This window comes from Chelmon rostratus, chromosome 6, assembly GCF_017976325.1.
Source record: "Chelmon rostratus isolate fCheRos1 chromosome 6, fCheRos1.pri, whole genome shotgun sequence".
Classification (NCBI taxonomy): Eukaryota; Metazoa; Chordata; class Actinopteri; order Chaetodontiformes; family Chaetodontidae; genus Chelmon; species Chelmon rostratus.
In genome coordinates this window covers 18610717-18625158 of record NC_055663.1, presented here as the reverse complement: position 1 = coordinate 18625158, position 14442 = coordinate 18610717, and the positions used below count along the sequence as shown (strand labels likewise).

The 14442-nt window shown below is 42.8% G+C and overlaps 2 protein-coding genes across 4 annotated transcripts in view; both read right to left on the bottom strand.

Moving 5' to 3' along the window:
* Positions 1 to 5: 5 nt before the first annotated feature.
* fibina (fin bud initiation factor a) lies at positions 6 to 1114 on the bottom strand. Its single transcript, XM_041938405.1, has one exon. It carries the CDS (start codon positions 1112 to 1114, stop codon positions 452 to 454), a length of 663 nt encoding a protein of 220 aa, XP_041794339.1. The 3' UTR covers positions 6 to 451.
* Positions 1115 to 10611: 9497 nt separating this feature from the next.
* The window catches only part of ano3 (anoctamin 3), a 32424-nt gene continuing 28593 nt past the window's right edge, over positions 10612 to 14442 (bottom strand). For all 3 annotated transcript variants that reach the window (XM_041938367.1, XM_041938369.1, XM_041938368.1), the window contains exon 25: positions 10612 to 14102. In XM_041938367.1, coding sequence (XP_041794301.1) covers positions 13920 to 14102 — 183 coding nt within the window. In that variant the 3' untranslated portion in view covers positions 10612 to 13919. The remainder of the gene's footprint in view (positions 14103 to 14442) is intronic.

Genomic DNA, 14442 nt, shown 5'->3' with positions numbered 1-14442 from the left:
GATGAATATTAAGCATTTATTGATCTGTAATAACCTAAAATTGCACAAACAAGATAAGTTAAACCATACAGAAGAAAATGCAGATGTTATTGATTAAGAGGCCGATAAATCTGCTTCCGTCCTCAGTCTCCTCTGGATGAAACTCTTCCTCAGAGGTGGCACAGAGGGCTCCGTGCAGACATAATTTATGTCCACATTTCCTTTTCCCCCTCCTGACTCAGAGGAATGTGTACATGTTTTTGTTCCAGCTCCCTTTAATGACACATGACCACGGAGCGGGGATAACCAAAGGCCGGAGATATTCGACATAATTGGGAAAGATATTCATAAGCCACATTGAACTTTCCACTTGTTTGCTCAACTGGAGGGTCCTCTCTCTCACTCACACTCACACACACACACACACACACACACACACACACACACACACTTTCTAAGCTGCAAAACCCCACTATGAGCCGACATTCAGATACTCAGTCTTCAGGCGGCTCAGTCTGGTGCCATGGCTGCGGATGATGAGGGACAGCAGCTCCTGTTTGTCTCTGAGTCCCGCAGAGATGTCCGTGGTTCCCCTCAGAGCGTCCCTGATGTCGCTCACTTGCTTCATCACGTAGCCGTTCAGCTGTTGCTCCTCTCTCAGCTCACTTTCCTGACTCTGTTTGAACTTCACCTCCAGCTCCAGCAGGGACTTGTCCACGCTGGAGAAAGCCTCGCCGATCTGGGAGATCTCCCGCTGGAGGAACTTGCCGTAGCTGTCCTCTCCGTCCAGGTCGTGCGCCACAGTCCGGCCGATGCCCTCCAGCAGCCGCGCCGCGTCCTCCGCCTGCAGCTTGGTGATGATGAAGTCGTCCCGCACCACGGAGTCCCTCTCCTCTGAGGCCCCACATGGATACACATCCGAGAATTTAAACAGCATCTGGCACTCCTCCGGGTCTTCAGTCTCCTCGTAGTCCCCGTCCGGGACGAAGAAGTGATGGAAAGTGCCGTTGGAGATCTCCGGCTGGAGGGGCCCGGTGTAGACCGCCGAGCAAAATGGCAAAGATGTGACAAAGATGAGCAGAAGTGGGACGGGATCCATCATGCACCTCCTCTCTCTCTCTTTGGCGAACAGCATCTGCACTGCCGGCCGGATAAAGCGCACAGTTTTCATTCCGGCTCATGTTACACAGGCCCCGTCACCTAAAAGGCACAGACGGCCTGTTTAAGTCAGGAGGGCCCCTAGTGGCCCCTGGTTTCTCCAACCACACAGTATCAGAGCAGAGTCACGAGGCTGCTTTCCAACAACAGAAACAACAGAAAGTTCAGACCGTTTCTTTTTTTTAGTTATACTTGAGTAGAAATACAAATAATATAGAAATTGAGTAGGATGCACAACACAAATTGATGGATTTGGGTCATAAATGCAATATTAGTATTTTGTCTCTCATTCAGTCACATTTCATTGCATTAGGAATAACCATTAACCACCATTTATGTAGTTCTTATTGATCTTTTTTTGTCTTTTTATGTGATATCAAGTGCTAATTTTGTGCATAATCAGGTGCCCAGTTGGCATTTTGTATTGTTTTCTTCAGATTCTCTTACCAGAAACCTTCTCAATTCTTCTTTAAAAGCTGAACTTATGTCAGTGTACACAAAAAAGACAAATTTATATCCAGTTTTTCACTCCTTGCCCGCCTGCCCTGCATGTTTTAGATGTTTCCCTGTTTCATCACACCTGGTTCAAATGATCAGCTCATCTTCAGGGTCTGCAGAAGCCTGATAACAACACATTCATTTGAATCAGGTGTGTTTGAGCAGGGAAACATCTGAAACATGCAGGGGGAAGGGGGTGAGGGTAGGACGGGGACCGAAAAACACTCCACAGCCTGTCTTCATAAATAAACAGCAAGTCGTGATGCAGGTTTTTCAAGACCACAACGGGCATTTGAACATTTCCTTTACACAGTGGGTTTTTTTTTCAAGTTATATGGTGTTTTGTACATAACAGAGCAAAGTTCTTCCAATGCTTTTAAGACTTGGACTGGACTGCTGTGAGCAGTCCAGTCCAAGTCTCATTTTTGTTAAATAACGGATTCAATTGTGCCTTTCTGACTATAATACTATAAACAACCAACTGAATACATAAAAATTAAATCCCTCATATTTAAACAAAATTAAAATGTCACGAATTACGGGAAAAAAAAGAAATCAAATAACTTTTTTTCTGTTTCTAACAAGTCTTGTAGGAAAAGAGCAAATGGCCTGTTGTTTCTTTGTCGCACACAAGAACTGGAGGAATATGTTTCCAGACATGTAACATAAACGCAGTGAATTTCACCAGGATGGGCCCCTTTTTAGCAGTGCGTTTCTATTGGAGTCCCAGACTGTGGGGGTGCAGCTCGAGCTCACTCTGATGACTGGAGTCAGGTGATTACATTACTGCACGGGGGAGAGTCCCCCTGGCCGTACGATCCCCTCGGCTGCACATCCTGTCTTGGGTAATTACATCATCACAGGGTGGTCTCCGATACGGCTCTCAGCGTGTCAGCGAAACTCACACAAACTGGAAACATATGGAGAGCTGTAAACACTGAGCTGGCAATGGCTGTTTTAATCCTCCCTATGATCCAGTTCATGTTCCATATAATATGTGGAATACTTGGTCGTGTTTTTGTTGTCTGTCAACATAGAAGACACTGTATAAAGACACTGTATTGTTTTGGGAATAGTATGAAAGATTTGATTTATTCAAAATAAATATTGGAGAATGGAAAATTTAATATGTGTGATCATATTGGCTCTGGGCAGTATTTAATATTCTTTGTATTGGAGTTGTTGCGTATGTTTTTTTCTTTCTAACGAGTCTGGATTGAAAGCCATAAGCAGACTCCACAGGCAGCAAACAGATAGGCAGGACACAGGTCAGTAAGAGGTGGCAGGAAACGAAACTAAGAGATCGTGCAGGAAGCCAAAAGTCCAAAAACTTGAAAAACAGGAGGGCAAATATAAGACATCAAATTTGGACCGCCTCAGAGGCACAAGTCTGTCAGGAAGGTCAGGGGTAGCTATATATATACACTGGGAGCTGATGAGGGAACTGGGAGCAGGTGTGTAAGGAGGCTGAACTGATGTAGAAAGGTGGGAACGTGTGCTGGACAAGACGAAATGGAGCTTTTCCAGCGCAGACAGTCCAGCACAGCTGTGATTATTCCCGCTGCAATGTTCAATTGATTGGTAAACAGTTTCATGGAGCCACTGAAGCTGCGAAGAAGGCCGATATGATCGATTCTGAAATGACAGGAGAGTTAAGTGCTTGAATGATTCATCAGGTGCAGATCATTGTGGAGATGACGTAGCAGTTGTGACGCCTGGTTCAGCTCCTCATGATTCACTCATTCCAGGCTTTTTCAGCATCTATTTGGAGTAAACAATAACTGTTTATTGCAGTTAACTCTTGCTCTTGGGCGGCTTTTCATACCTACCTGAAAACATTACAATTAACTGAAACCTACATGGACACCATTCAGGCCCTTTGTACACTCTGAGCTGCAGTTAAAGCAATAATTATTGATTTTTTTTGGCCTCTTGGGGGAACAAGTTGTAAACAAAGCACTGACATATTATGTGCTGCTGACAGCTCCAGCAGACGTGGCGCAGCATTAGCATTCATTTGAAGACCTGTTTATGTTCACCTGGAGAGTGTAAGTGCGATGCTCGCTCTCCTTTCAGCTCGGTCTCTGCTCACTCCTGAGGGAAATACCTGGCTCTTCAGCTGCTAAACGCTGCACCGTGTTCACCAGCTAGCTGCTGAACTCTGTCTGTCACGTTGAGCAGGTAGCTTACAGCCAGGTTTTAGAGCTTTTCCAGTGTTAACATTTACCTGCTGTGCCTGGAAATGATGCAGCTCAGAGCAGCGAGACTCAGTCAAAACAGTAAAGCTGCAGGTCAGACAACTAAAACAATGAGCTGAAAGATGTTGAAATATTCTGCAGAGTGGAGCTGCAGTGTCAAGTGATAATTCTCTTTGAGTTTGTCACTGTAAACAAAACCTTTCAGATGACACATAAAAGACGAGTCACTGTGCGGCTTTAAAGAGTTTTTATCCTGGTACGTACCATAGTGTTACTGACAGTGACCTGAACTGAAGCTGATGGGAATTAAGAAGATATAACGGGGATAAAATGGAAAAATAAGGGTTATTTGCTCAGGTTGTATTCACCATGTCATATTATGCAGACTGAAACAAACCTTCTACCATATCATGAGTGGACATAATTGTATGACACCCCTCAAAAAAAGACCCAGAAAGCCTCGGCCTGTTGCCCCAGTGTGAGTGTTCTCAGTCAGGGGCCGCTTTCTCTCGAAGGCAGCTGATGTTTGTGAGATCTGATGAAGCAACAAATTCCTCTAATCCACAAATTCCCATCCACCAGGAGGCTGATGAAATATGTTACTCTGACTTTCTGCCATACTCCACCTCGTACCATTTTGCATTGAAATTGTCCAAATTGCTGAACTTTCCAGAAGCTTCCCGGCCCTTTGCAACCCTATGACTGCCTCGCATCTTTGGAACTCCATATCTGACACAGTTTGCGCCTTCTGTTGCATTTATTTTTAAAGTGTGAGTCATGACCCAACAGTAGCTCATGAGAGATCTGGAGAAGTTGGGTCACTGCTGCACCACAGTCGTGCAGTCATAACATTCAGTGAGACGTTGTGGAAATCTTTTGCAATCGCACTTAAGAAAAAGTTAGGCAAAACTTGTAAATGCACGCGTTTTGTGTATCTCGTGGACTTTATCTTTGGCTCACCAGAGTGTAGCTTTGTATTTGCTTGGAAAACCACTGTTGTACTGCTGAGCACACTGTCAAAGGAAGGATACAAGCAAAGACAGCTTGAGGCTTCCCAGCATGCAGACTGTCTCTGTTTCCTCTTAAGCAAAACACCTGAATAAATACAGCGTCAATCAACATAAACACTGAGAGAGTAAACTGACCAGCGCTCCAAAGCAGAGCGGGGTGCTGCAGGGCAAAGCTGCCTGAAAGCAGATGTAGCAACAGATGCAAGATCAAATATCATTTAGTGGAGCTGGGAGAGATGTTGATCCTTTTCTGTATGATGTGTGTGTGTGCGTACGCAGGGCTGAAGGCTGCAGTTTGGACAGATGCCTTTCAGATGATGGTGATGGGTTTCCTCTCAGTGCAGCCTGCAGGCTGTGTGGGAGGCTGCAGCGACAGGCGGCTGATTCACAGTCTCACAGTGAATCTTAACGACCTCATGCTCATCACAGCATCAAAAACTAATGATTTAGATTTGAGTTTTGAGTTTTCAGTCACTCATCAGCAGCGAGAAACGGTTCATTTATTCAACTCTTCATTAGGTCCAAGGTGAATTTAGACACAATCCTCTCATCCTGTTTTCAGTTTATTTAATATTGAATCAAGCCCGTGGTTATAGAGAGGCCATTTAGATGTACTGTGTTGCTGTAGTGCCACTTATGAGCATAATGCAAAAATGTGGAGGACTGCATGATACTGACATGTCCATGTGCTCTTAAGTTGCGCTGCAATTGTAGAACATATTCAAGAGATGTGTCACTTTGTCATTTTATCTGTTTAGCAGCCACACACAGGAAGATATTACAGAATATACTAACAAAACAACAACAAAATGAGTCACATTTTCAGCGCTCATCCAGCTAAATTCGGTGTTAAATTTGGTGAAGACGGGTAAAATTTCTAGGAGACATGGCGATAGAAAAATGAATCTGAAAAGGAGGAATCTGTTAGGGTAGAAAGAGACGTGTAAAATAACAAATCCAAAGAAAAAAAGTAATCTGCTTTCATTCGTAATGGCTCAGGAGTAAAGAGCGCCGATGTTCAACAATCACTCAGGAGAAAATCCATTGAAGCAGAGGGAGTAATTTCTCCACTGTCAGAAACCTTTAACGCAGCACAGCCTCAAGACATCTCATTTTGTACCATCACTCACCTACCATAGCATTATAATCACTGTCACAGTCATTTTTGTCTCTCTCTTCCTGCGCATACAAAAAACCCCCACAGCTGAATGACGAGGCTTTCACAAGCCCACACACTCACTGCTGTTTGAGAGCAGTAAGGTCGCAAACCTCCTGGAAAGTGGGACCACTAAAAATGGATCCCCTGGAAACGAACCCTTCGAGGGTTACAAATGGAGCGTGTTCAAGAGTGCAAATGAGAGTGGATGTTTTCATCAAGCCCCTGATAGTGTTATTAAATGGAACAATGTCGATGGCAATTAAACCGCTGCTCGCAACTTTGACAACACAACTCGTGGAAGCATCATCCACAGAATGTTTGCAACCACCCTGTAATCCAGAGATGCAGCTCATACCAGGCTCTGCTCCTCCACTTACTATAGATATACGCAGAACTGTCTTTTTATGAAAAATTGTACTTATTAATAGTCGAGGAAGCTCATGGAGGATTATGTCCCTCAGAAGCCTCAATCTGCTCATCAGTCTGTTTTGTGCTACTCTGCAATCTGACGTCTGGCTCATACCTCAGCTCGTCTTTGAATTTCAAAAGGAGGTTTCCAGGTTTTCAGGGCTGTTTGAAGTTTTCAGCACATTTCTGCACCATTTGTATATTTAAACGGATGTTACTCACCAGGCAACCCAGCACCGTAGCTGTTAGCATGACAACGGTGACCTGTCGAGACTGTGTGGTGTGTCATTCCCTCCAGCACCTGCACTAACAAACATCTTTGTAAACACAAAACCTGCTTGATCCTATTTACAGATGAACCATGAAAGAGCGAGATGCAACGTGTCCCCTTTTTTTTTACATGCGAGGAGAAGATGGTGGATCGACTTGCAGGTGTTTACGCTGCACTTTAGTGGCATTGATTGCATCCTTGTTAAACATGGGAGGAGGCACTGCAAACCAAAATGTCAAAAGCACAAGTGCTTAATTTTTCCTGTAATATCAATTCCAACATATGGCAGCGCACATATACTAGTAAGTACACCATTATTTCTAAATAAGCAACTCTGCTCAGTTATTCCTGGTGCTGCAGGAGGTTTGATAACAGGTTTTTGCCTTGACCCTCTGCGCAGATGTCAGTTCCTTCATCCATCCAGCTCTGCAAAGTAATTTGAGGCTGCTGCTTCTCTGTGCAGGAGGCTTTACTCAGGTCAACTCATCTGTCACTGCTGTTACTTGGGCTTCATATCTGAATCTCACCCCTCTTTCACGCAGCCAGGCGTCTCACCACCGTGCCTGCTGCACTGTTAGCTTCACCAGCTGCTGTGCAAAATGCGTTACATAAAAAATGAATTTTGATGGATTTTATTGCTTGAAATTCTCAAAAATGTCTTTATTTGGTGATCTTCAAACGGTTTCATTTACCTACACTAACAGTTTTTGATTTAAGTAACAAGTGTCAGATTTTAAACAAGGCTTTTCCAGGTGTGCTGTCAGTTCAGATACTTAAAACTCATCATAGATGAACCTCAGCTCTTAGTATGAGGAGCCAGTAAAGACTCAAATCAAATGAACTGATAAGAAGTACGCTGACAGCCTGTGAGCAGGGATGCATTTTTGAAATGTATTAACTTAACAGGATTTGACAAGGCCATACTAGAGCCTGTGTGAGGTTTTAAATGGGAGAGTTAAATGCTAACGTTCACTGACATTGCTGTCATGCGGCTGTTAAGCAGGTTAATGTTCATATTCACCATCTCAGTTTAGTATGTTAACATGTTAACATTTTCTAATAAGCCGTAAACATCAAATCTCAGTCAAAACAACAACAAAACACGTAGTCTGATGATGCTGTGAGGTAGCATGGGATCATGGGAGTTGTTGTCCTCATTGCTAAGCAACCACCATTGCAGAAATCATGTTCACAGACAAGAATTTTTCAGGTTATATTTGCTCACGTTCACCAACTTACTTCCTCACTCTGTGATGTATAATCTGGTGTTTCCAGCATTTCGCTGGATGTTATACAACTAGAGGGGGTAAAGGGGACGCGACACCATTGACAGGTGACCAAATCAAACATACCTTTACCTTGAATAACATCATGGATTCACTCAGCAAAATATATGACATAGGTCTAGTTGTCTTGATGCATTTTTTATATTATACCTTAAAGCTTGCATGTATCAGACAGCTTAAATTTGGTTCTAGATGGAAAACAAGTAGGTTATCACGACTCACTCTTAGAGAAACGTGAAAATTACATAATTCTACAACAATCCATCCACTTTTCATCAAAATGTGTCACTCAGAGCATCAAATGTCAACCTTGTGGTGGCGCTAGAGGAAAAGGCCATCGACATAGTCAATTGGGCTCAGCCTCTGAGGACCATGAATGTCTGAGCAAAATGAAACAGTCATATTTTAATCTGGACCAACATCCTAGAGCCCTAGAGCCATGCTGCACAAAAAATAAATAAATAAATAAATAAAATGAACCCCTCAAATTAAATCAGTAGAAAGAGTTTTCACTGAACATATTTTCTCATGTATGTTTGTCATAACAGATCACATTCAATACAGGTTCTGTAATGTCTTGCACCCAGCTAGCTGAGCCATCTGATGATTTGTGGACGTCAGTGTCGTGACGTCCCCTGCTGGTCATCTTTGGCCCCCGGTCCTGTTCACACCTCCACGCTGTTGGATTTATGGTACAGTCTCGGCCGGGCCGCTGATTACCTTCCTAACCTGCACTGTAAATCTGTGCTGTATCAATCAGTCACCTGGAAGTGCTCATAGAGACCAAGAGCTAATGTCTGCAGTCTGCGTGAGACAGACAGTGGTTAACACTGACATATGAGTAGTATCATTACTGCTCTGGAAAACTGCTCTGCTCAAAATGTGAATAACACTGCTTCTGTTCACTGAGCTGAAAAAAACTAAATGTTGTGTTGATCCAAAGCATCTTTCTTTTTGCAGGGAGCAGATATGTGCAGCTGCTTCCCTTTTTCCAAACAGTTTTTTGGGTTAAATTATTAAAAATACCCCTGTGGAATTTTTTGACCGTTTGCAGCTGGAGCAGTGTTTTTAGGTTGCTGTTAGGTGTTTTTTTTTTTTTTTTTTTTGTTCGTCAGTTCGTTTATATGCCGGCTTAAGCAGTAATGAGGAGGACTGCAAGCATGTAAACAAATGCTGGTTCTGCTCTACAAAAGTTTTAAGAGAAATGGATTCAAGACGTTTGTTAGATCTGAAGGATGCATACCATGCATGTGATGGGTGACACTGAATAATAACAGAAACTCATTTTGCTCACATGGAAACTCCACAGGGACTCTTTAGTCTCAGTCCAACTTTTGTCTAAACCTGTTAATCTGTCAGGCATATGAATAACAGAACACAAATCTAAGATATCTTTTAGTAGTTGCACCTGAGCAGATAGTTGGTTCCAATTAGGTGCAGCCTAGAAGGCAAAAGGCCAATCGCTGGTTTAGAGTAAAAGGAGAGCAGAAGAGCAAAGAAATAGTCAGGATTAGCACTTAAATTTAATTATTAAGGTCATAAAACACAGTTCCCTGAACCAGAAAATACTTTTTGGCTTGTGACCCTTTACAAGAAAGACGTGTCAAAGAATAGTCTCCTCTAAATTCCTCAAAGAGGTGAAATGATCAAATGTGTCAGAAAAAGAGAAGTAACATATGATATCAGTCACAGGAACGAGTACTTTTCTTTTGACACTTTAAGTACATTTTGCTGTTAATACTTAAACTTCAGCAGGCAGTTTTGAATGCTTTCCCCACCGCTGCAGGAAAGTAGGGGACACCTCACTGCGACGGTGCAGGTTTTAACTGCTGTATTGTTTTGATTCTATTTTCTGCAATTTTAAGTTGTTAAATTCCATCTATTTTGCATGGAGTTTGCCTACAGATATACTTCTTCATGCATGCTGAGCTTTAATGATGTAAGATGTTCTTGAGTGCCATGAAAGGTGCCATTAAACAAAATGTCTTCTTCTTCGTCTTTTTCCCTTTTATGGCGCGGCAGCACAGCAAGATAGAAATGCATAAATCCATTTGTGAAACCACAGCTTTCTATGCCAGCGTGTGACGTCTGTTGATCAAAGAGGTGAAAGGAAATATCTTGGTGTGGGCATCCAACAGTGAGACAGACCACAGGAAATAGTAAAAGTATTAAACGTCTGTCACCAGAGCGCAAAGTACACCAAACCTTTGCGTGTTTCTTCTCGGGTGTTTAGACTTTGCTGTAAAAAATGATGTCCAGTGTTAACTGACACGGCATGAGTGGAAAAGCAGATAGAAGTCGAAACGTCACAACGTAGCGGGAAAATCCACATTACTCAAATAGTGGGTTTATGACAGAAACACAATCTTTTTAACAATATGCTATGTGACCGCTTTTTGGCAAGAAGATCTGTGGTTTGTGATAATAGCAGGGGTAAAAACAGAAAACAGTCTCCGCGCTCTGCTCTGCTCTGGTTTGTTCCATAAGCACATTTAGTTAAACTGGAATAGTCATGAAGACGGTGATAGCTAGAGACTGCTTCTCTATTTTATATTACAACAGAAACAAAAACCAAAGAGAGAAGATTTGATTTAAAAGATACAATCCATGATTTATTACAGAAAAGAGTGATATCCAAATTATTTTATGTTACATCATTTTTATACATTTCAACATGTTTTTACATGTAAACAGGAAGGAAGTAAACAATGTTATTGATACACTTCATGTCACGACTGATACCAACCTATTGTACAGTAAATCTATGGTCTAATGTCACTGTGCTTCCACGTCAAGTACATCACTTGCTCAAGCACAATCCTATTAGTAGGCATAGCATAGAACAGAAAGCTTAATCCCCCTTTAGCCTGCTATGTTTTCAAAGATGTGCAAGGTCATGCCATTATTACTTATTATGCTTTACCCATATTGTGCTATTGCAAACAGTAGAAGGCATGAAAAACACCTTTCCACCACTGTGCAGCATTTGTGTTAGTGAGAAGGTGAACCGATGCTCTTAGGGAGGAGAAAACAGCAGGAAAAAGATCCATCTGGACGTGATTAGTAGCTGGGCAAGTCAAACATCTAAGGTCACACAGTTCATTTATTCCAAATACCCAATAAGTGAAACACTTCAGCTGTTTGGTGGTAAACATAATTCTAATTCCCAGCTGAGTGTTCAACCAGAGCAAATCTGTGTTTAGTTTAATCAGATTCTCCTTTAAATTCCGTCCAGGCCAGATTATATAAATCATTCTGGAGTCCAAGATATTATTTAGAAAATACTCTTCCAGTATAAAATTCTGCCACATCAAGAAACATAATGTCCTGTCCGGACCTCCAAAAATGATCAACACAGGAAAAGGGAGGTGATATGTTTAAGACGCTGTTAACAACTCTACAGAAGTTCGCTCTGCTCAAAGCAGGTGTTAGGTCATGCATACTCGACAGTAAGACTGTACCAGTACATTTACATCTGCATCTGTTCAAAATAAATGTAGCACTCAAGGATAACAACATGCATAGATTCCAAATGTTCACATAGCAGGGAAGATAATCTGAAGACCTGGCCTAGTTTCCTAAGTACTGGAGCAAGATTTTAAAACAAATATCTCTCTCTTGTGAATGAAATGGTTATGATCATCGGACATTACAACCTGAAAGCATCATTACTTCTTAACCAACGATCTGCATCATACGTCTTCATTATGAACAGTGTGATTGTATGTCATGATTTGTGATCTGCTCTAATATAGTACTTACTGTGATTATGCAAAAAAATCAGACATGCTTTCAACTGTGAGTGTGCAATACAGTCATGCAAATGCACTGCAGTGCAAAAATATATATCTAAAAAAGCAGGATACCTTTGACCGCATCTTAGAAAATATGATAAAAAGTTGATCATCTGCAAACATTCAGAGGACACCTGAGAAGTGTGGACGTTACTTTGTCAATCTGAGGGGGAGACCAGGTGAATTCATAGCGATAGCACGAAATAAAAAGTATAAAAACGTTACATACATCATAACATGTATATACAAAGAACAGCGGAATAAATAAATAGGCAAATTGAACAAATGTGCACTTAAAATAACAAATTTGTTCATCAGTGTTGTGCAGTGCATTCAGGGTAGCGATATTCTTTATCTTCAGCTGTTGGGTTGCTGTAACCGTCACATTTACTGTGCATAATGTGGTTAACTCTAAATCTTATTTACCATCAAATGATCAACATGAGCTGCACTGAAGCTCCTGCCAACGTGAACGCTCTCATCACCTAGAAAATACAAAACCCCTCGTTAACTCCACTCCACAACTCTCCATCTCGACATGAATGAAACAGGAAATGAGTATGGTTCTGACTCAGCCACACAGATGGACGCTTCGCTCGTGCTGCCTGTTTTCCTGAGCTCTCTAATCCGTGACATCAGAACTCACCACAACACGAGGCAATGCCAAAACTCTGCATTTAACAAAACCTAATTTCTCAGTTTCACATCAATGAAGGTCAGGAAGTAGCCGAAACCGCATCTGACCGTGTGCTTAGCAAAGGGCTAGAACTGAAGATGTTGGTGTGCTTTGTAAGTGAGAAACAGTGGATGGATGTTCTTTGCAAACTGAACATCCAAGCCACAGGTATGTCTAAGTGATCCAACTTTCAACCACGCTTCGGGGCTTCCAGCAGCAAATGAAAAACAGGCTGCGAGCGCAGAGCAGAAGAGCAGATCTGCGGCTCCTGCATGCGAGTGCATACATTGTTCATGATGGGGGTCACATTACAACGTACACCGTCGGCGTGTTTCAGAGCCGTTAGCCGAGACCCGAGTAGGTACTGCGGTGTGACTCACATCCAAAGCAAATCCTCACAGGAGAGTTCAGAGAGTTTACAGAAGATCAGACAACAGGACGAGGAGAGGGAATATTTCTTGCACTTGAAAAAAGCACGTGCAGCACAAACAGGCACACGTGATGTTGGTGACACAATTGTGGTGAGCACAACTGTAGGCACAATCAAATCGCACTAAGTTCACATTTCCTCGACTCAAGACAGTCAAGCTCAGCAGTAGCACAGACGGAGATTAACAGCTCACACTGAGTACAGACACACGTGAACCAGGCATCAAGACGGGGGCTTTGTCTATCAAAAGGTACAAAACAATATTACCATGCACTTTATATGACTTCTTTGTCAAATGTACTGAATAGATGTTAACATCCTCCACGATGAGTGCTGCAGTTTCAATTTTTGTTATTTTTTTCTTTGCAGTTAACGAAATGGCCGCAAATATTAATCAGCATGCTTTGAGGGCAAATTTACAGTCGCTTTGCAAGAACAGTGTCCATTGTATTTGGTAGCCACATCACCAGAATCACTTTTGCAACAAGAAACGCTAAGTGCCACAGTAGCTCTGTCACATGACCAGCAGAGCGGCGGCTCCGCTGATGCTCACGGGAGAAAAACGCGGGCATGCTGCGAGCTGCACCAAACTGCAGTGTCAAAGCGGGGGTGCTAGCTGCCACACAGAGAGAAAGAGAGTGCAGGATGGGTGCCAAAAGTGGACAGTGGTCATCTGCAGCCCTTGATCTGCATAGTAGACATTACAATTGCACAGGTTTTTCCCAGTGAAGCCATGACACGCAGAGACAAGGGCAACCTGCTGGGTGAAGCCAGGTGAGCAATCGAGGTGGGGCGGGAGGGGTCGGAGCTAGGAACCAAGGGCAGCGCTAACACTGGACGTGGAACAGATGGCGAGGGAGTGGCCCGGGTCGGAGCCTGGAGCCAGACAGGTTTGGGGGAGGATCTGGTTACTGAAGAGGGTGTCTTTGGTGTACAGAATCAGCCGAGTGAAGCTGGACTCTAAAAGCTAAAATACATAAATAAGCAGGCAGGGGAGGTTGTGCCAGTGAGTCGAGGGCTGTGAAGCGTGTAGCGGAGACGCAGGGGTGAAGCTAAGGCCACTCGTGGTGATAACGCCGTCCGTTCTTCTTTCTCTCCTTCTGCAGGTGCTCCAGTTCTGCCTCGTACATCATCTCCTGCATCAGGTACTTTTCCCTCCTCATTCGATCGCAGAGATCCTTCGGCATGTCCGGAATGAGGTACGCTATGAAGGACTTGATCCCAAACACCAGGTGCTGAGGGAGGCATTAATCATGTATGAGTTACCGTCCACAAAACTCACACACGTCAGTATTTGCTGCATAATTCAACAAGCAAGCAAAGGTTAACACTGTGTGCACCACAATAAAGAACTTTATGTGCCCATAATGTTTTATAGGTATATATCATGCCAGTTTTCTGCACAAGGCAGTGATGTCAGGGGAGAATTATCAAGAAAAGAAAAAGAACCACGTAATTGGATTTATTTTGTGGGTTTTGAGTGAACATTTCTCAACCCACTGTAGTAGCAAGATTCAATTAAAGCATGAGAATTGCCTAAATTGGGCTTGTAAGGTTTTCAGCTAACAATGAGAA